The sequence below is a fragment of the Pleurodeles waltl genome, chromosome 5, assembly GCF_031143425.1.
Source record: "Pleurodeles waltl isolate 20211129_DDA chromosome 5, aPleWal1.hap1.20221129, whole genome shotgun sequence".
Classification (NCBI taxonomy): Eukaryota; Metazoa; Chordata; class Amphibia; order Caudata; family Salamandridae; genus Pleurodeles; species Pleurodeles waltl.
Genome location: NC_090444.1, coordinates 773,724,540 through 773,745,611, shown reverse-complemented (window position 1 = coordinate 773,745,611; position 21,072 = coordinate 773,724,540). Strand labels below are relative to the sequence as shown.

General features: G+C 40.6%; 1 protein-coding gene across 3 annotated transcripts in view; it reads right to left on the bottom strand.

The window, feature by feature from the left end:
- DZANK1 (double zinc ribbon and ankyrin repeat domains 1) overlaps positions 1–21,072 on the bottom strand; it is a 741,684-nt gene that overhangs the window by 399,310 nt on the left and 321,302 nt on the right. For all 3 annotated transcript variants that reach the window (XM_069234738.1, XM_069234737.1, XM_069234736.1), the window contains one exon: positions 6,268–6,390. In XM_069234738.1, coding sequence (XP_069090839.1) covers positions 6,268–6,390 — 123 coding nt within the window. The remainder of the gene's footprint in view (positions 1–6,267; positions 6,391–21,072) is intronic.

Genomic DNA, 21,072 nt, shown 5'->3' with positions numbered 1-21,072 from the left:
CAGTGCAGTGCAACTTGGTACGTAATAAAAACCAAAGAACGTGTGTGGATGGAAATTAGGGCAGATTAAGTGTAACTATAGTCACTGAGTACAATGACACAAAGTTAAGGAACCTCTGTGAGCCCCTTGTAAACTCCAATGATAGTTATAGCGGGGGAATTGAGTGATGTGGACTAGGAACTAAGCTCTTCGCACAGCCATCTGTTTTTTTCCTGGAATTTAGGAGGCTATAAAAACAATTAAAACAAGACTTATTTAAGGGAGAGCTGGAAAAATGTGATATCATGTGTTTCCTGGAAACCTGGTTGTGCGACGAACCAAACCAGTAGATGGTTTTATGAGACTCTTTAGGGGAGTACCCCGGCAAGGTCCAGGCCATCCATCAGGGGGCCTAATAATTTTGGCCTCAACCAGAATAGCGAATAGGATTACAGAGGTAAAATCTAAATGTTGCCAGTTATAGGCAGGATGGGTAGATCTCTATAAAATAATTGGAGGGACAAGACAGCTTATGATAATTAAAGTCTACATACAACCAGGAAATACATATGATTATGACATCCAGTGGGGTTTGTTTGAGGAAGACTTGGAATCATTATGTATAGGTAAAACAGGTCACTTGGTTTTAATGCTGGGAGATTTTAATCATACACTTGACCCTAATAGCAGTGATAAATTGCATAAGGAGCTGCTTGAAGCTGCACAAATCCCATATAGCAACTTTCCAAATGTAGAATGTTCTGCCCGGGACTTGTCCCTAGTAAGAACTCTAGGATCCCTAGGTATGTTTTGTATAAACAAGCGTATGAATACAGATCGCTCGGCAAAACAGACCTTTCGTATAGGCAATCAGGCATGCCCTATTGACTATGCCTTTATAAGTACTTGGCATTTTAGACAAGTATTGGGCTTCAGAGTTGAGCACATATAGGGTAGTGATCATTGGCCCTTGTGGTTAACAATCCGGTCAGCAAATAAAGCTCAAAAAGAAAGAGAAAAAGCGCTGATCGTGCAGGTAGAGTACCCTCGTAGGACAACTGCTGGAATCACAGAAAGCAGTTTAAAAGTGCTTAATAAAGTGATTGTAAATTATACAAACATCAGATTGGAGGAAGATTCAAAAGACACGTTTAAGGGTTATAACAGGGGAATTGCGCTAATAGTGGACTGTTTAAAAGTAAAGTTAAAAACATTGCAAGAGGGAAAGATGAAGGGAGAAGCATGTAAGATCAATAATAATAATATATGGTATAACCAGGACTGTAGGAGACAGAAGCAGAAGGTATGAAAATTAGAAAGGGAATATAAGAAAAGACCCTCTAATGATATAAAAGAGAAGCTCTGCCAAGCAAAGCAAATTTATAAAACAATAATAAGACAGAGGAAATAGGCATATATAAATAGGAATTGGGAGATAATGACTGAGGTGATAAGAACACAGAATATTAGGGGTTTCTGGCAGTTGTTAAGGGAGGGGAAAACTACAGAAACCATGCAGTGCTTAGTTGGAGAAGAGGACTGGAATAAACACTTGTGTAATGCATATAAAGGAACTGAAGCAGAGGAAAAATACAGAGTTACTAGGAAGATAGGTAGTGATGTGAGATCAGCTTTTGCCCTACAAAAGATAAAGGAAACTATTGTAACACTTAAATTAACCGAAGCTGCGGGCCCAGATAATCTTCCCTCAATAATAATAAAAAATAATAGTGATTGGTGGACTAAATTCCTTGACGCTACATTTCATAAAATCCTTGATTATGGCTGTTACCTTGAGAACTGGAAGGGTGTCATTATAAGGCCAATTCATAAAAAGGATGACCGTACACAACCAAAAAACTATTACCTAGTAAGTTTATTGGACATAGGCGAAAAGGTATTTACAAACTTATTATTGGGGTTAATTAAAATATGGGCAGAGTAAAAGGATTTGATACCAATAGAGCAAGGTGGTTTCAAAGAAGGCCACTCGACAATCGACCACTGTTTCAGCCTGTGGTCATTAGCAAAAAAATACAGTGAAATGCAAGGAAGTCTGTTTTTCTGTTTTGTTGTCTTCCGCGCTGCATTTGATTCAGTAGATAAAAAATTACTATGGGACATGCTAAAACAGTTAGGGATTGATCTGGATTTATTATTTCTCCTTCAGGGTTTGCACACACAAAACTGGGCCCAAGTAATTTTAGACACGAGGGGTTCACTTTCAAAGAAGATCCCAATAAGGAATGGCTTATGCCAAGGGTGTGTTCAGGCTCCATTATTATTTATTATATTTTTGTCAGACTTACCAGGGTTGTTGAAGGAAGCTAAAGGTTTATGCCCAAAAATGAACGGGGCACATATTTCCTGCTTATTATATGCAGACGATCTAATGATAATGGATATGACTAAGCTAGGGTTACAAAGAAAATTAAATGTGTTTAATTCTTATTGCCAAACAAAACAAACGGTAGTAAGTATGGATAAAACGAAATTAATGTCAATAGGGAAAAAGAAGAGTGTATTTTCCTACTATTTAGGAGGAAAAAGAAGAGAAGGTAAAAAAATATAAATATTTAGGCATGTGGTTTGATTGGGAACTGAGATGGAAATATCATATTGAAGCTCTAAAAAATAGAGCTCTAACATCGGTCTGGGGATTAAAACAGTTTAGCTGTAAATATCGGGAACCTTCCTTTCAGCCGGTTGTCTCTGCCTTTAACGCTATGGTACGCCCTCAATTTCAATATGGGGTTGAAGTTTTAACATTCTCTAGGAAATTAAATTGGGAGACAGAAAGAAGCACATGTGTAAAGCGTATGCTATCATTACCTCCTTCAAGCATGATACAAGCTATAAGCAGAATGTCAAATGACGTAATGGACCAACCAGGGACTGTAAGCCTCGTTGATGTTTTGGTTAAGCATAAGAGATGAGGGAATCGCTAAGACTGCAAGAATGTGTAAAAAGGAAATAATAACAAGTGAATTACACTGGGAATTACAAGTGAGAGGACCATTAGAAAAGATTTGCGTCCTCTGAGGTTTATCAGGTAACCAGTGGTGTGGAGATCAAATTCCGAAGCAAACTTTACATATAATGGTAAAGGAGAGGGCAAGAGACGCAGATCTAAAGTACTTGGAATGTAAAATCTCTACACAGTTTAGGGTAGGTGGATGGAGGAGTCCCAATAGTTTCCCTTGTATAGAGGCCCTACCCAACCCAAGATTAAGGGACGCAGTGCTACAGTTTAGAATGGGTTAAACCCAGGGTATAGGGACCGTAAAACAAAAACTATTCTTAAGGATGTACAGGGCCTCTGCACATGTGGCTTACTACAGAAATGCAGCACTCAACATATACGTTTGGATTGCCAGTGGTTTTTAGAAGTGCGTAAGACGTTTTTAAAACCAATTTTTAAGGAATATAATATTATAAATCGGGATCAAGCGTTTAAGCTACTAGTAGACATGCGATTTTTTAATGTAACGTGCACGCTAGGACGATTTTTAATTGGATTACGAGAGATTTTAACTGGTTTTATAGGGTCCTGTAAAATGTAAGAAGTGAAGTGGAACAAGAGACGGCATTTTTATATGAAAAAAGAGTCAATAAGTTGATTGTTTTAAAAATTAAATGGATTGATCGTAATATAGGATTTTTGTTTTGTTATAATGAGGTTCAAAACAAAATGCGGTGTTACTTTATTTAGAATTTGTCCTCATGGAAATTATGACAACTAAGGGCTTAGCAGAATTATAAGCGGGATAGTGAGTATGCACGTTGCACTTTGTAAAATTAGTAGGAAAATTACATTTGTATTTGAGGTTAGAATAATTAATTGTAATATGTAAGGAGGGTATGGTAAATATGAATTGGAATGAACCAAGAATATTGTATGGGAATGTATTATGTAATAGAGACTTTTATTGAATTATTGTACTGTTTATTGTGTCTTATACTTTTAAGGTTTTAAGGCAAATAAAGGATTTATAAAAACACATTCCTTACTCCGCTCATGGCATTCATGTAATCAAGACTCATTGGAATATTAGTTTATTTCGCCCTCATGGATCTTTGACCAGGATAGATCACATGTTTATTTCACGCTCACTCATACATTATTTGGAAATTTCACATATGTGTAACAATTTTTTATCTGATTGTACACCTGTTTTTTCTAGTTGTATGCATTTTTATATCCTTTAGTCCAACTAATGGCATTTTAATAATTTTCTTTTTATCTGACAAATAATTTATCAGTAACTTTAAATGCTTTTCTTATTTTTTCTGTTCGAATATTTTTTCAGCAACATCCGTTACTAATAATTGGGATGCTTATACATCCTCTGTGCGTGGCTAGAACATCATTATTATTCTGCTAAAAAAAAGGCTAAAATAAGTTTGAATAGAATTGCAACTCTAGAAGATTACAATATCCTATTGCACTCAAAATCTAAACGTAATGGTTGAAAATACAAATGTGGTAAAATGCTGCATAAATATTTTAAAATTAAAACTGAGCCTAAATAGCTGGCACTATTGATGAAAATTCAAGTAGTTAGAGAGTCATAGTTTGGGCTGTTTTCTACGGACTGCTTCAGCAGGACATTTTCTGTTCTAAATCTATGGGGCAAGTTATATGAAAGGGCAACCCCCCAATTCTTGCATTGCAAATCCTTGGTACCATATTCAACAGAAAATCACAAGACCGCAGGTAGCCTGAAGGTGTGTAAGGTTGTATTAGTCTTTGGAGATGACATGGATCGTTATTAAAGAGTGCCAGACACCAAGGCAAGACGGAGAGGACAATGACAATAGTATTTTGTTAGCAACCAAGCTTTGATTGCTTCTCATGGAGTACAACTTTTTCCGTAGTCTGTCCTGGAGACATAGTAAGCGAAGGACAAAAGAATAACTTGTATACTCCAACTCTGAGAATTTTCCTGACCTAGGGTGTTTCACTCCAAGGAAATACCCCACTTCTTTCTGAGTGTACTTATGAAGATTGGGCTTAAATGTAGAGAAACTGTGGATGTTTGTGAACCTTGATGGTCCTACAAGAATTAGCAAATTAATATTTTATGGCTCACTGGGTAAGTGGAGACTCACATGATCCACACTAGCCCTCCTGCTATTTAATTTTAGATGCCTGCAACATGGAAGGGGAGAAAGGAAGTCAACTAAAGATGTGGCCACAATGACTTGAGCTAGATGTATAAGGAACAGCCAATACATGTTCTGAAAGATTGGAGAACTGTCAAGAAAAACTTCAGAATGAGGCATGCGGGGTTTGCATGCATTCCCTCACAGACTAAAAAGAAGAAACTGAAGTGTGGCAGCATCAGACGGCATGACACAAGGGTCCTTCGGAATGGGCTGTAAGCTAGTTTTTCAAAGAGATGTGGGCCCATGCCATCATGACATACATCATGGGAAAGAAGCAATTGGTTTTAGGATGAACTCAAATAATTTTAACTTCCGAAACAAAAAAGAAGAGGTCAGGGGTCAAACAGACTCCACATTGGCAGACTGAGAAATCAGCAACTGTCTACAATGCATGGGAAAAATGAGAGCCAGAAGGTGCCATTCCTGTCAATTAAAAGTAAAAGCAAAAGCTATCATTTATTCAAGCACAGTGCCACCTACATGCTTGAGAAACGCAAAGCACTCAAAGGAATGTGCATTTAGCCTGGTGCAGTGTTAGCAGGAGAGAAACGGGTGGATACTTCCCATCTACTGAGGCAAAGGCTGCATTCCTTTGTTTGAAACAGAGAAAGTGAGAATGAAGCAAGCATTTACAAAATATATTTGGGATGTGAGAGCTATTATTTGATTAAATCATCAATAACAAAGTGCAATGGTAGTGGTGCTAAAAAAAAATTAACAGATATTTTACTTATGGATCTTTCTTGGGTGATGATCAATGTTGTTTTAGTCATGATTAATTATTTTCTCCGTTTATATAACATTTGCCGAGTCCAAGCATTCAAGTTTAAGATTCAAAGTGTTCCAGGCATACATCAAGTTACTTCCCTCACTCCATTGCTCTGATGAGTCATGGTAGGGTAATTTCTATAATTGGTCCTCATCCGATGTCAACTAATTAGCAATCCAGCACTGCAAGATGGCATTGAAATCACAACAATGTTGATGGTATCTCATCTTTTTCTAAACAAGGATGATTCATTCCATATTGTTGGCCTGACAAGCATATCGGTACTCAGTCTATATTTATTTCTCTTAAGAATGTCAATACATTTTTCATTGACTCCCAAAAACACCTACCTTGGCTCCGCACCAATCACAAAAACGAGCATCAGAATGGTTGACGCGACCGCATTTAGAACAAGACTGCATTTTTCCCATTTGGTTTGGGACAGGCGGGGCAGATTCTCCACTGAATATAGGCTGGCAAAACAAACACAGAATCAGTGGATAATAGCTGGTTTATATAAAATGATAAAGATTTCAATATATACATCGACAATGCGTCATAGTCCTGAGCAACATTTGCAAAGCTACAAAGAATATGTTGATTATTGATTACCCTGTCAAGCATGCATAAGTTGGAAGGAGATATGCTCTCTTTGAACTTTATTTGAATGACTATTCCATAAAGGAAGAGAAGCACTTACACAGCGTGAATGAATTCTATTTTCATATGATGTAGATGACAAATTGCAAATCTGTCTTTTGGCAGAAATAAGTTGAAATATCAATACAAATACTTTCAAAGATTTAAAATGAGGCATGGAGTTCAAAAGTAAATCATCACAGATGCTCCCAGGTCGAGAAACTTATGTTACACAAAAAGCATAAGAGTGCTAATAAAATGGCTTAAATCTTCCCTTAACATTAAACCACCAAATGAAATCCATAAACTGCATATTTAAAATATGTCATATTTTGTGCTATGGAATAAACCCCAAAAAAGTAAATCTTCCTCTACTATATCAGAGTTCATGCTTTCACATTGATCCCTGATTTATTCCCCTTAGGCCAGGAAATTGGGCTTTTTCCACACTTATATAAGGAAGGTAGCCATACAAGCATGTGCTGATCTTTTGAAACCACCAAACCTTACCACACTCCAGTCATCACCAAAGAGCTCATCCAACCCAAAAGAAGGTACAATGGATTTTGCATGCGCTGATCACCTGACCTAATGGCCTTGTTAAAGCATTTACGTTTGACTGTGTAAAAAAAAAAGTTAATGTGAGCCACGTTTACCTATAATGCTCAAGTATGCATTTGTAATGCTTCAACATGATTGTTCTGTAGAATTTTCTCTAAGTAATATTATTTAAGGTTTTTGCATTGCAAATGGCAGGGACGTGCAGCACCTCTATATTCATATATTCGATGAGCTACCAGAACTATATCAACATTCAATCCCAACCTTCCAACATCTCCATAGTACTTGACAAGTTCTGTGTCAATTAAATTCGATTTTGCTTGGCTTGTGAGGTGTTTTCTTAGTCTGACCAATACAGCCTATGGTGTGCCCCTCTCTGCAGTGTTCTGCTGCTGTGCTGCCCTCCATCAGTCTTGTCAATAATCAGGTAATCTAAATGAATAGATTAAATCCATAAATGCTAGGGTACTTGCACAACTATGTGCCAAAGGATTTTTCAAAATGTTGTTTTTTAAATGTATACCTTGTGTAATAGTATACATTATAAATTTTATGGCCATTTTGAACAGTTTCTTGGTGTAACAACTTTTGTTTGCATGCTGAGGGTATGACTGGAAATGGGTAAGATTTCTCTTATAACTTTCTTTGTGTTTTGTCAAAATAAGGTACATAAGAACAATGTTTGGCAATACAACATTCCTCTGTGATCGTTCAGATCGTCCTTTGTAGGTAAAGGTTAAGATTTTTCAACAGAATGGCTTTTCGTGTTGAAGTGACATGCTGCAAACTATGTAAGATGACACATGCACCGGTGACACCAGTGTTGTCAATTTTCCATGTCCTAACATCTTATGAATGTAAAAAGAGACAGCGCAAAAATAAAACAATACCAATAAACTCATTTGAGGAGGATGAGGGAGGCTAAATAACCTGTTGCAGTGATCAGATCTATCAGCAATAGCATTACTGAAGGCAAGTAACTGGTTTCTCTAATGGATTATAACTTCCACAGACAACTTACTGCAACTCTCCTGAAGCTATATTCTAAAACAGGAGGAAGAATTGGAACATAGATCAGACTACACCGAAAAATGACTGCAAAACTGCCCTACCAAACCTCGACTGACACCTACTCCCCATAGCAAAGCAAAAGTGTTTAAAGAAATAAAAATGAAGAGAAGACTACGTAACAGTATTACAAGTAGACTACAGCAGAACACCCCTCATGAGAGTGTAAGTCATAACCATGATATCAGTTGGTACAATGCATGTCATTTACAATGCCTTCCTTGGCCACAGTTTTTCATATTTCAATAAAGCGTTGTTTACAACATATTGTTTTACAAAGAGGTAATTTACGATGCATTATGAGCTGTGACAACAGATATATATTTATATGTACAGATTCACATATATGTATGTTTCTGTACATATATATCTTCAATATTGTGTTTTACACAGCAGCAGTCACCACTGTATAGTAATAGTTAGATCAGAGTTTCAATAGGAAGATTTTTTTTTCTTTTGCTAATAACTTTGGCACCGTTTGATGAATCTTACGGAAACTTTCTTAAAAAGCTAATCCACCTCAGCTCCTTTCTGGAAAGTTTTAGGGTGATACGCCAACTGAAGGCTAATAAAAACAGTGGGTGCAAAAACGTATTTTTCCCATGCAACTTCTGTTTTTTTTTAAACATTTTTATTCAGTTTTATTAGATGAAAAAAAATATGGAAGATGTTACAGTCTCCAATTATTGGCCCAACAATCCCCCCCAATGGCGCACAAGGGACAAACACTGAAATAAAAGTTCCAAGCATTTTAAATTGCAGCATCATTAGATCAACATAAATGGTACAATGTTATCGGTTAATCATTCTTATCCATGCCATACACCAGGTTCTATCTCCAGACCCTTCCCCAGGGACCCTAAACCATAATAAATTCTCCACCATCCCCAAATTCTTTTGAATTTCCGGGGGGCAGTCCCTGCTGCGATACGTCACTCTTTCAGCCGCCAAATACATATCCATTCACTGACTCCATTCCTGGATGGAAGGTACAATCAATGCTCCCCAATATTTGGCCACATCTCTCTTGGCCACTGCTAAACTCAGCATGCAAAAGACTAGTTTGGAACGGGGAAGATCACCATAATTTGGGATTCCCAGTAGCACTAATCGTGGATCAGGCTGAATCAGCACCTCAAATTGGGCTGACAGTTTCCCAATAATCCCTCCCCAGTAGGCCAGAATTTAGGACATCACCACAAAGCATGCAGAAATGACCCTATAACATCTGTGCATCACAAGCAGGTGGGGGAGGGGCTCTTCCCATCTGTTGTAGCCTACGGGCGTTAAAATATAACCTGTGAAAAATCTTTAAAATTGTATTAAGCGCAGGTGCGCCTTAATGGCTGCTTCCCAATCTATATCTTCTAGATCATCTACATCCCTCTGCCACTGCTCTCTCAGTGGGCCCAGGGTGTCTGGCATATTATTAATGATAATTTTATACATAGCAGAGACGACCGCCCCACCAAACTCATCCATCAGTACACGACGCTCCAAAGGTGCATATTTGGATATATCAGTCTTTCATATACCTTCCAGCCTCCACGCATATCGAAGTTGTACATATCGCAGGAATCTTCATTGAAGTCATAAACTTAGAATAATTCCGTGCTGCCTGTGCGGACCCCGGAATACCTTCCTCAATATATCTTTAGATTTCATAAAAATGATTTTAATCATGTTCATCACTTGAATCATCTTCTCTTTGTTGCACTGTAGACTATCACTGATGTATTTTCCTTGACATGCTGAAGTAGCATAGAAAGAACAGTAGTAAGAAAAAAGCCCTTTCTAAGATCTGCAACACTTTGTCATAGAAAAAGGCTGACCCGGACATAGGCAGCATGAAAGTAAAAAACTGCCTGAAATGCTAGCACTGAAAGCTTGAAATAGAGCCTGTACCTTTAAGGACCCTTGAGAGACCCCTTCCCAGAATGCATTGCAGTGGCAGTTTGCCTGAGTCTTTTTTACGGGAAGTATAGCATATTGATAGATCTGACAGCTGGGAGAAGGGAGGGTGTTTATGGCTTTAATGAAGAGTCATACGTTGCAGAACTATGGCTACAGGTATAACTTTTCCTTCTGCATCATAGTATCTTCACTGATAGTTATAAATTTAGAATAGAATAGCAAGCTAATAAAAATCCCCTCAACGTGGCTGTCAGAGACCATACACTATGAGATCGCAAGCTATTGACTTGAGATCTAATAGGTTAAAAACTGCAACTTGTATGTAGGAGGACAATACATACTATTTAAAAAGGTTTCTTAATGTTTCTTGTCCAACCCGAGAATCAGCTAGAGCATGGGTACTCGCAAACATTTTCCCATGGGCCAAAAAGTTTGGTCTCTGACGTGCCTGGGGGCCGCATTGATGCCAGGGCGGTGGCAGTTGGGTGGGGTGACTAGGTGGATTGGTGGCAAGGTAGGTGTAGGGGAAGCAAAGGATATAAATCTAGTGGTTGAAATAAACAATGGGAAAACAGAAAACCTGGAACTAATCCCAGCTTACCCACTTTTCCAAATTGTGTGATCCTAGGCAATTGTTTAGTGTCTCTTTCCCTCCTTTTTCTGCATTATCACATTTAAGATGACCTCGAAATACATGATCCAAGGTGTGCACTGCACAAAATCTGCTTCTATGTTTGATTTATTAAACTATAATTTTGTTCACGTATGATAGGAACCCAGGCCACCCATAAAGTGCACATACCAAGTGACTTGCCTCTTTAATTTACTATTGGTGGTGTTCTCAGGGTAAGGGAAATAATCAATGTTTCCAAATTTATGTTTGAAAACTATCACTTTAAAAGGAATGCTTCTCAATGCACTGATAAAATAAATTGTACTAAAGCGAAAAGGTTCTGCATGTTAACTACATACACTTAATTAATTTTGAAAAGACTGTCTTAGTTTTACACTTATGCTGCAAGATGTCTTTAAAAATGAAGGCGTCTCTAAAGTTAAGTGCAGAAGACCCTAGTTACTTCCTTTCTTTAGCACCAATTAAGTTTGAAATAAATGATTGTGTGTGTATTTAATATTTTTGTTAGTGCGGAGTCGAGCAAACAGCTGCCCAGTGCTCCTGTTGCCCCAGGGGCCATATGTAAAGGTCAGAGGGGCCGCATGAGGCCCGCGGGCCGTACTTTGATTATCCCTGAGCTAGAGTATCAGTGTCTAGGCAGTAGTGTTTTGTGAAAGTATGTAGAGACCTCCAAGTAGCTGCCTTACAAATGTCCTGTATAGGGACGTATCTCATCCAGGCCGTGGTTGCGTCTTTTACCATAGTTGAGTTGGCTCTAGGCTTATTTGGTAAAGGTTTATTTGCTATTTGATAACATACGGAGATGCAAGATATGATCTGTCTTGCTATGGATTGTTTAGAGGTTGCTAGACCTTTTCTGACAGGGCCATAATTTAAGAATAGGTGAGTAGAGTTCCTAATGGATTTTGTTTTGTCTAAATAAAACAGAAGGACTCTTTTTAGATCTAGGAAATGAAGTGCTCTCTGTGCTGGAGAAGAGGGATTTGGAAAAAAAAAGTAAGCAGTGTGATAGATTAATTGATATGGAACTCAGAAACTATTTTGGGTAAAAAGGAAGGATGTGTACAAAGTACTACCCAGTTATGGTGAAATACCGTGAAGCGTTCTACTGAAAAGAGGGCCTGCAATTCACTAACTCTTTGAGCTGAGGTGACTGCAACTATAGATGCCTTATGGATATGCTCAAATGGGGGACCCATGAGCTTTAATAATACTAAGTTCAGTTCCCAAGCATGTGCTGGTCTTTATAATGGTGGAAAAACCTTCTTGAGTCCTTCCAGGAAAGAAAGATTTTTGTATTGGACTCTTTATAAAGGTCTTGATGGCTGTTAGATGAACCTTAACTGAAGAGAATTGGAGTCCTGATTTGGCTAGTGTAGGAAAGGACCATGGGCCATATGTACGAACACTTTTTCCCATAGACATAGAATGGGGAAAAACCTTTGCTACATCTGGCCCCATATTCCTTTGCATGTTACCCCCATTTTTACCTGTATGTCAGTATGTTTTTGCCTGTCTCACTGGGATCCTGCTGGTCAGGACCCCAGTGCTCATAGTTTATGGCCTAATTTATGTGTCTGTATAGTGCTTGACTGTGTCACTGAGGCTCTGCTAACCTAGACCTCATTGCTTGTGCTCTCTCTGGTTTTAAATTTGTCACTATAGGCTAGTAACTTCATTTACCAATTTCAATTGGCACACTGGACCCCACTTATAAGTACCTAGTATACGGTACCTAGGTACCCAGGGCATTGGGGTTCCAGGAGATCCAAATGGGCTGCAGCATTTCTTTTGCCACCCATAAGGAGCTAAGACAAACTCTTACACAGGACTGCCATTGCAGCCTGCGTGAAGTAGTGCACACACTATTTCACAGCCATTTTGACTGCACTTAAGTAACTTATAAGTCACCTATAAGTCTAACCTTTACTTGCTGAAGGTTAGGTGCAAAGTAACTAAGTGTGAGGGCACCCTTGCACTAGCAAAGGTGCCCCCACATAGTTCAGGGCCATTTCCTGGGACTTTGTGAGTGCGGGGACGCCATTACACGCATGCACTACATATAGGTCAATACCTATATGTAGCTTCACAATGGTAACTCCAAATATGGCCATGTAACATGTCTAAGCTCATGGAACTGTCCCCCCATTCCGAATCTGGTATTGGGGAGCCAATTCCATGCATCATGGGGGCTCCACTATGTACCCCCAGTACTGCCAAACCAGCTTTCTGAGACTTGCACTGCAGCTACAGCTGCTGCCACCTCACAGACATGGTTCTGCCCTCCTGGGGTCTGGGCAGCCCAGTCCCAGGAAGGCAGAACAAAGCATTTCCTCTGTGAGCAGGGTGTTACACCCTCTCCCTTTGGAAATAGGTGTTACAGGCTGGGGAGGGGTAGCCTCCCCCAGCCTCTGGAAATGCGTTGAAGGGCACAGATGGTGCTCTCCTTGCATAAGCCAGTCTACACTGGTTGAGGGACCCCTTGTCCCCTGCTCTGGCGCAAAACTGGACAAAGAGAAGGGGAGTGACCACTCCCCTGTCTATCACCACCCCAGGGGAGGTGCCCAGAGCTCCTCCAGTGTCTCCCAGATTTCAGCCATCTTGCTTTGCAAGGTGTGGGGGCACTCTGGAGGGCTCTGTGTGGCCAGTGCAAGCAGGTGACGTCAGAGACCTCTGCTGATAGGTCCTTACCTGATAAGGTAGCCAATCCCCCTCTCAGGGCTATTTAGGGTCTATCCTGTGGGTTCTCTTCAGATTCTGCTTGCAAGTTTCCTTCAGGAATCCTCTGCAACTACTACTTCATCCACTGACCTCAGATCAACCACAGCCCGCTCGAGGAACACTGTAACAGCAACAAAGTATCCACAAGGTATACTTTTCCTCTGCATCTTCAGCTCCAACCAGCAACTGCAACAGTTTCCACGGTGTGCACACTCTGAAGACTTCTTGTCTTCATCCTGAACCAGAAGGATAGAAGAAATCTCCCGTGGGGTGACGGAGTCACTCCCCTGCTCACGCAGGCATCTTCCAAGACGACGACTGGTACCACTGGACTCCTCTCGCAGCGACGAGTGTGCTCCTAAGGACACAGAGGGTGGACCCCATCGACAGACTGTCCTGAGGTCCTGCTGACGCAATTTGGAGGAGGTATGACCTTGCCTTTCCTGAGAGCGACGGTAACCCTGTGTACTGCGTCTTCTTCACCTCCTGAGGCCTCTGTGCAATATTTGCAAAATTCCTTCGTGCACAGCCTGGCCCAGGTCCCTAGCACTCCATCCTGCGATGCTCAACTCGTTGAGTTGTTCTCACGCGGCGTGAGACCTTCCTTTGTTGTGCTGAACCAACTGCGTTTTGCACCTCCTTTGTCCCTGTGTCCTGGGACTCCTGTGGGTGCTGTCTGGTATCCTGAGGGCTCTCTAAAGTGCTGAGAGCCCTCTCTTCCTCCTCACACAGAGTTGAGGCCCCCAGGTCCCTCCTGGGTCCAGTCAGCGCCATTTTGACACAAAACGCACTTTTGTCGTAACCAAGGCTTGTTGGCGACTCCCAACATGAAAACACGTCTGCATCCATCTTCACGTTGTGGGACATCCTTTGCATCACGCAGGAACCCGCTGGCATCTTCCGAGGGTGCATTCCTGCAGTCTTCGACTAACTGGAGGCTCTTCTTTTGCACCCTCTTTTGGGTTGGCAGGGGCTCCTGCCCTTCCTGGAACTTCTTTCGACTTCTGGACTTGGTCCCTTTCTTTTGCAGGTCTTCAGGTCTAGGAATCCAGCAGTAGTTGTTTGCAGACTTGGTTGGTTACTGCAAAATCCCAATCACGAGGTGTAGTGTGTCCTAAGGAAACTTGCAGTACTTTACTCCAGCTTTTCTGGGCTCTGAGGTGGGGTAATTTACCTACCTTTACTGTATTCTTAATCTCCTAGCGATTCTGCACACACTACACTTGTCTAGGGGGGAATTTGTGATCTGCATTCCACTTTCTTAGTATATGGTTTGTGTTGCCCCTAGACCTATTTTCTCCCATTGCATTCTATGGCATTTCCTATTGTTTGCACTATCCTATGTCTAATTACTTACCTTATTTTGGTGTCCAGTGTATATATTGTGTATAATACTTACCTCCAGAAGGAGTATTGTCTCTAAGATACTTTTGGTACTGTGTCACCCAAATAAACTACCTTTATTTTTGGTAACACTGAGTATTGTCTTTACTTGTGTATAAGTACTGTGTAACTATAAGTGGTATTGCTTGAGCTTTGCGTGTCTCCTAGTTCAGCCTAAGCTGCTCTGCTAAAGCTACCTCTATCAGCCTAAGCTGCTAGAACACTACTACTTCACTAATAAGGGATAACTGGACCTGGTATAAGGTGTAAGTACCCAAGGTACCCACTACAAACCAGGCCAGCCTCCTACAGCTAGATCTAAGAGATATGGTAGATTTATATTTTCCTGCACAGTAATAGGATTGTAGTTTCTACCCGACACCATCAGCAGAAGCATTTCCATTTAAACACATAGCATATTCTTGTGTATGGACGTTTGGTTTCTTCAAAATGCTCATGCATTCTGCAGGGAGATTCAGGTGTCCGTACTGGGTGATCTCAGGAGTCATGGTGCCAAATTCAATGATTGGATCATTGGGTTTGGAGAGGAGATCTGGTTTGAGCGGTAGACGTTTGTGATAGGCCTTTGATAGCTGAAGGAGATCTGTGTACCACCACTGCCTCGGCCAGTCTGGGGCTATCAAAATAATTGTGACAAGAGATGTAATTAGTTACTGGATTACTTTTGCGCTCAGCAGAATTGGTGGAAAGGCATACACAAATAGAATTGACCTGTTCATCAAAAGGGCGTTGCCTAGAGATTTTGGTTCCATACCCCTGGATGCGTAGTCTTGGCATTTTTTGCTTTGGGAGGTGGCGAAAATATTTAATGTTGGTGTGCCCCAGTCTTTGAAGATACCTTGTACCTGTCATTGAGGACCCCTTTGTGTTTTTTTTTTGTGATGATGGCTGAGAAAATCTGATTCTAAATTGTGTACTCCTGGTATGTGGAAGGCTGTGATGGCAAGCCCTCTTGGCAGGGCCCAGTGCCACAAGGCTAGAGCTTGAAGAGAGAGTTGTCTTGATCTTATTTTACCTTGTTTGTTTATGTAAAACATTGAAGTGGTAATGTCTGTCTGAATCAGTAGGTCTTTTGATGATAAAGCTGGAAGGAAGGATTTGAGGGCTAGATTAACAGCTTTCAGTTCCAACAGTCTGATGTGATATTCTTGTTCTTTTCGAGACAAGAGACGTTGGATAATCAGAAGATTCATATGAATGCCTCAGCCTGTAAATGAGGCAACTGTGACAATTGTTTGAGTTGGTATGGGTTTCTGGAAAGGGACTCTGAGTAGGAGATTGTATGACTTGGTCCACCATATGAGTGAATGACTAGCTTTGGTCATCAGAAGAATTCGATCTTCTCAAAGACCTGACTTTAGCGACCACTGATCTTCCAGGCACAGTTGAAGTGGTCTCATATAAAGCTGTGTGTTCTGGACTATGGAAACGCATGATGCCATTGACCCCAGGAAGTACGCTTCTTACCTTAACGTCAGATTGGACTGAAGCAGAAGATGTGTACACTTTCTTAGTATAGATATAACACTCTCTCTTCCGAAGGAAACACTTTTTCTCGTTGGGTATCTAATGTTGCTCCTTGAAAATTGAGATGTTGTACTGTAGTTGATATTGATTTTTCTGAATTGACTTGAACTGACTAATAATGTTAGGAGAGATGTTGTCATGGCATAGACTTGTTTGGCTTTGTCTAGAAAGTCTGACCTTATTAGCCAGTCGTCCAGGTATGAATATTTGAAGACATCTTTTCTTCTTAGTTGTGCAGCTACTACTGCTTTGGACTTTGAAAAGATTTGAGGAGCTGACTTTAGACCTAAAGGGATTACTGATAGTGTTAACTGCTTACTACAAATCACAGGAATTGTCTGTGACGCAAGATTATTGGGATGTGAAAGTACGCGTCTTGTAGTTCCACTGCACAGAGCCAATCGTTTTTCTGTATATGAGGGAATATTTGTGGAGAGACAACATCCTGAATTTTTCTTCCTTTCTACATTTTTTGACCAATCTGAGATCGAGCATAGGCCTAAATTGTTTGGGTTGATGTTTCTTTTGAACTAGGAAATACCTTGAGCATTCTCCTACTTTCTTTTGCTGATGAGGAAATTTCTCTATTGCTTTATTCTGCAATAATAGAGATGCCTCTTTTTTGAGTATGTCCAAACGGGTTGGAGTAACTTTTTGTGATGGTATTGGTGGTGGAGTGCTTGAAAAATGAAGAGCGTAGCCTTGTCGAATGATGGTTAGGACCCATCTGTCTGCTGTTATTTTTCTCCACTCTTCCAGAATAGCCTGCACGGCTCCTCTCACAGGGGGAGTGGGTAATAGTGGAACGGTGGGCACTTCCCATTATTTAGACTGAGAATTCTTGACTTTGGCATGAGAAGGTTTGTGTGGAGGAGATTGTTTCTTCTAATACCTGATTTGGTATGATCTTTGCGATTGTCTTTGTGGTTGGTAGTGGTACAGCCATCTAGGGGTTTGAATCCTATGATAGTAAATATATTTGTCCTTGGACTTATATTGCTTGAAAACTTTCTTTTGTTCTTCCAACCAAACAGCCTTGACCATTTTCACTTAATTTTTCATGTGCAGCATTTCCTCCTCTGTATGCTGAACTAATAAGGAGGATTCAGAAAATGGTAGGTTGGCAATTTTTAATTGTCCATCAGGTTTTAAAGATGAGCATCTTAACCAAGACGTGTGTCAAAGAGAAATCCCTTGTGTGGAAGTTGTGGCTGATAGCTCTACCAAATCTTCTGCTGCTCTGGTTAGATATTAAAGCGCCTTCTTTCACCATCTTGAGGAAGTCTTGATGATGGTGGGAGGGTAGATCATCCATGAAAGAATGTATTCCCTCCCACATTTCCCTATGATACCTCGCTAGCAGAGCTGCAGATTTATCATTGCGTAGGTGGGTGGTAGCTGTGCCACACATTTTCATTCCAATGGCATCCATTTTCTTGCTTTTGCGGTCTGGTGGAGCTGTTGTTTCTGGAGCAGACGCATGTCTTCTTCTTACAGCCATCAGAATTACTGAATCTAGTTTCTGATCTGACTTAAAGAAATCTATATCCTGTTGTGGAGGTCTTTATTTTTTAAGTAGCCTAGGAGTTGCTAATTTAACTGTGGCTGGAGTTAAGAATTTCTCTTGGGCTATTTCCATTAGACCTGGAAGCATTGGGAGAAGAGGCCTAGTGGAAGACCTGGGTTGCAGGGTCTCCAATATGATGGACACTGAGGGTTGAGGGGTGTCCAACTGAATATTCAATTTAGAGGCTCCCCTTATTAGAGCATCCTGAAAGGTTAAGATGTTGTCAACCGGTCAAACTCTACTTGGAGACTGTGCTGAAGACGTCGGAGTGTAAGAAGAAGTAGTAGAGTTTGGTGACCTGGACCTTAAAGATGGAGACGTCGTTCTGCGAGAAACTGGTCTTGTAGGTGTTATTTTGACTGGTGATGGAGCCTTCTATTTTCTTATTGGAGACACAGAAGTCGCATTGTTTTACAAACAAAAGATTTAATGGCAGTAGATGAACTTGTAGAGGATCTTCAGGTGGTATGACAGGACATAATGGAGGCAAATATAAGTCTTGTTTAGGTGAAGGAGGATCTGAACGTTGTAAAGAGCATGACCAGTGAGATAAGGATGAAGTTATATCTTTATGAAAGGTTCTCGCGTTGATTGAGGAGTCATCGACATCATACGAGGTCGTTTAGGCGAAGATCTACCTCTAGGCAGCAACGTGTGTCTCTTCTACCTTGAGAAGGTATGTAGCATAGATGTTGAGTGTTGTGATTGTGACATCAAATCTTGAGAAATCAATGTTGATATCAGTGTTATCAACGACAACCTATGATATCTTAACGTCAATTACAAGTGTGTTTGTGCCGGTGTGGAGGTACCGCCGTCATGGGGAGTCTATCCGTGGATTTTGATGTTGAACGGTGATGTCGATGGTGTTCCATCAGCATTGAACCTTGTCTGCAAGGTGGGCAGGATGGAGCCATACCTTTAGACGTTGAGGCATGCAGTCAATGAGACTGGTGACTTTCTGACGGCGAAGGTGAAGGTTTTGACGTCGAGGCATGCCATCTATGAGGATGGCAGCTGTGCCAGTGCCGGAGTTTGGGGAGCTCTTGGAGACAGATCTCCTGTGGTGAGAGTCTATACCTTCTTTTTTCTTCTTCTGAGGGAAAATATGTGATGAAAATCGTTCCATCTCTGAAGAAAAGAATTCAATTAAGCATTTAGAAGCAAAGAAATTGCAGAATCAAATGAGGACTCAGATGGGGTTTTCGGCATATGGGGCTGAGGGTGCAAAGAGGACATGCACGACTGCTTCCTCTTTGGCCCCCTAAAGAACTGCAAGACTCCTGTTGGGCCTACCAAACTGATGCACGCATTCACTAAAGGGTTGATGCTGCTTACGAAATTTTCAGGGTGGTGAGGCAAGATTTAGAGCCTTTGCTGTTGCTCAACTCTGCTTAAAACATTCAAGAAAAGCATACACTTTTTCATCAAAGAAATGTTATCCATCAAAAAAGAAAATCAGACAAGTGTTTTCATGCATCTGACAGAAAGTCACTAGTAAGAATCCATGCAAGTCTCTGTTCAACTAAAGAGTAACTCACTGAGTGAGATACTGCATCTACTAAGTACAAACAAGTCTGCTTAGTTTGCCATGAAGCAACCATTAAATCATGTGCTTGTCCCATTGATGGAGGGCACTCAGGATCGAGAAAGTACATTTCAGGAGCTGTATGTAGTCTACTGGCATTCCTGAGATCAGCCAGCAATTTACAATATGAATGAATAGGGGCTCAAAACCCCCTCAACTGAAGATTCTAAAACCTTTTCTAGAGTGACTGAAACTGAGCCAAAAAGTCCTGCTTTCTGTGCAATACTGTCTCAGATGGCAACTTATGATTCTTAGGGAATTCTATTTTGTTACATAACTTCTCAATTCTCTTTCTATCACAACCCCAAATCTTCAGGCGATTCAGATTCTGGAGAAAGATTCCTCAAGGGTGCTGACAACTGCTGAGGTGGACTCCGTTAGCTCTGCAGTCAGTGACTTCATTAACTTCGAAGGCTGATTCATCATGGACTACAGCCTCGAAAAGACTTTGAAGACCAAGAAAGTGCAGTAACAGGAATTACCGGTGAGAAAGCATCATCTGCCGACATCACAGGCATTTTAACCATCTCCCTGAAAGCAAGAAAGGCATCTCAAAGGGAGGAAAGGCAAGTATTTTAATATACCTTATCCTGTCCAAGATACCAAAGACATGATGGATGTGGACCAATCACTGACATTTGCCTCCAATGTGTCCTAAAAGGTTTAAATTCTGAAGACTTCAGGGGAGACATAATGTCTAAAATACAGCGCAAAACTGACAAATAGATAAAAAAATATTGACAAAAATCAACTGAGCTCCATCTCTGTCCATTGGCAGAGAAGAAAATGGATGATGTCACTGGTACCATGCACCCTATATTGCATTTGGCACATCAATTCCATTGGTGCACAAGACATCCATAATGACGCTATGCTTGATGAAGTCTTGCAGGTGATGTTGAGTTCTCTGGAAAAATCCTGGCTCTAGTCTGGTGCATAATAGGGGGATCAAGTAGGTTTTCTGCGGGGTTAATGTTAATTAAAATACTTTTCCTGTGTCTTTTTAGAGACTTCCAATGAACAAATGTTTTCTGTCAGGTATCCCTTAATGTTAGTTAGTCGTGTAGAGTGGTGGTGCAAAAGCTACTTCAACTATGTCTCATATGTTAGGGATGACTGATATACATGAAAATATAGGGGTTTGTACCTTTCTGGGACATAATCATTAACTTCTGCCCCAAAATATTTTGGGGATTCTAAGTAAGCTTCAGAACTCTGCTTCATTGGAGAGCAACCCAGTGACCATATGGAAAATAAAAATCTATTTATTGACTTATTCCATCCGGCCTATGGATTCCAGGAGTCAATAGTGTACAGTTATTGTTCACATGTCTACAGGAGATAACAGTTTTCTTCCATGCTATTGTGCACTAGTACGGTAAGAAGACTATATTCCCCAGCCTTTCCGCCATATCGCTAACATGGCCTCACCTGGCAGTAGAACAAAAATTATCCTTCTCGAAGATCTTTAGTAAAAGACAAAGCAAGTAAAGCAGTCCTTGTCTAGAGCACCCACTGTGTATGGTTTCAGG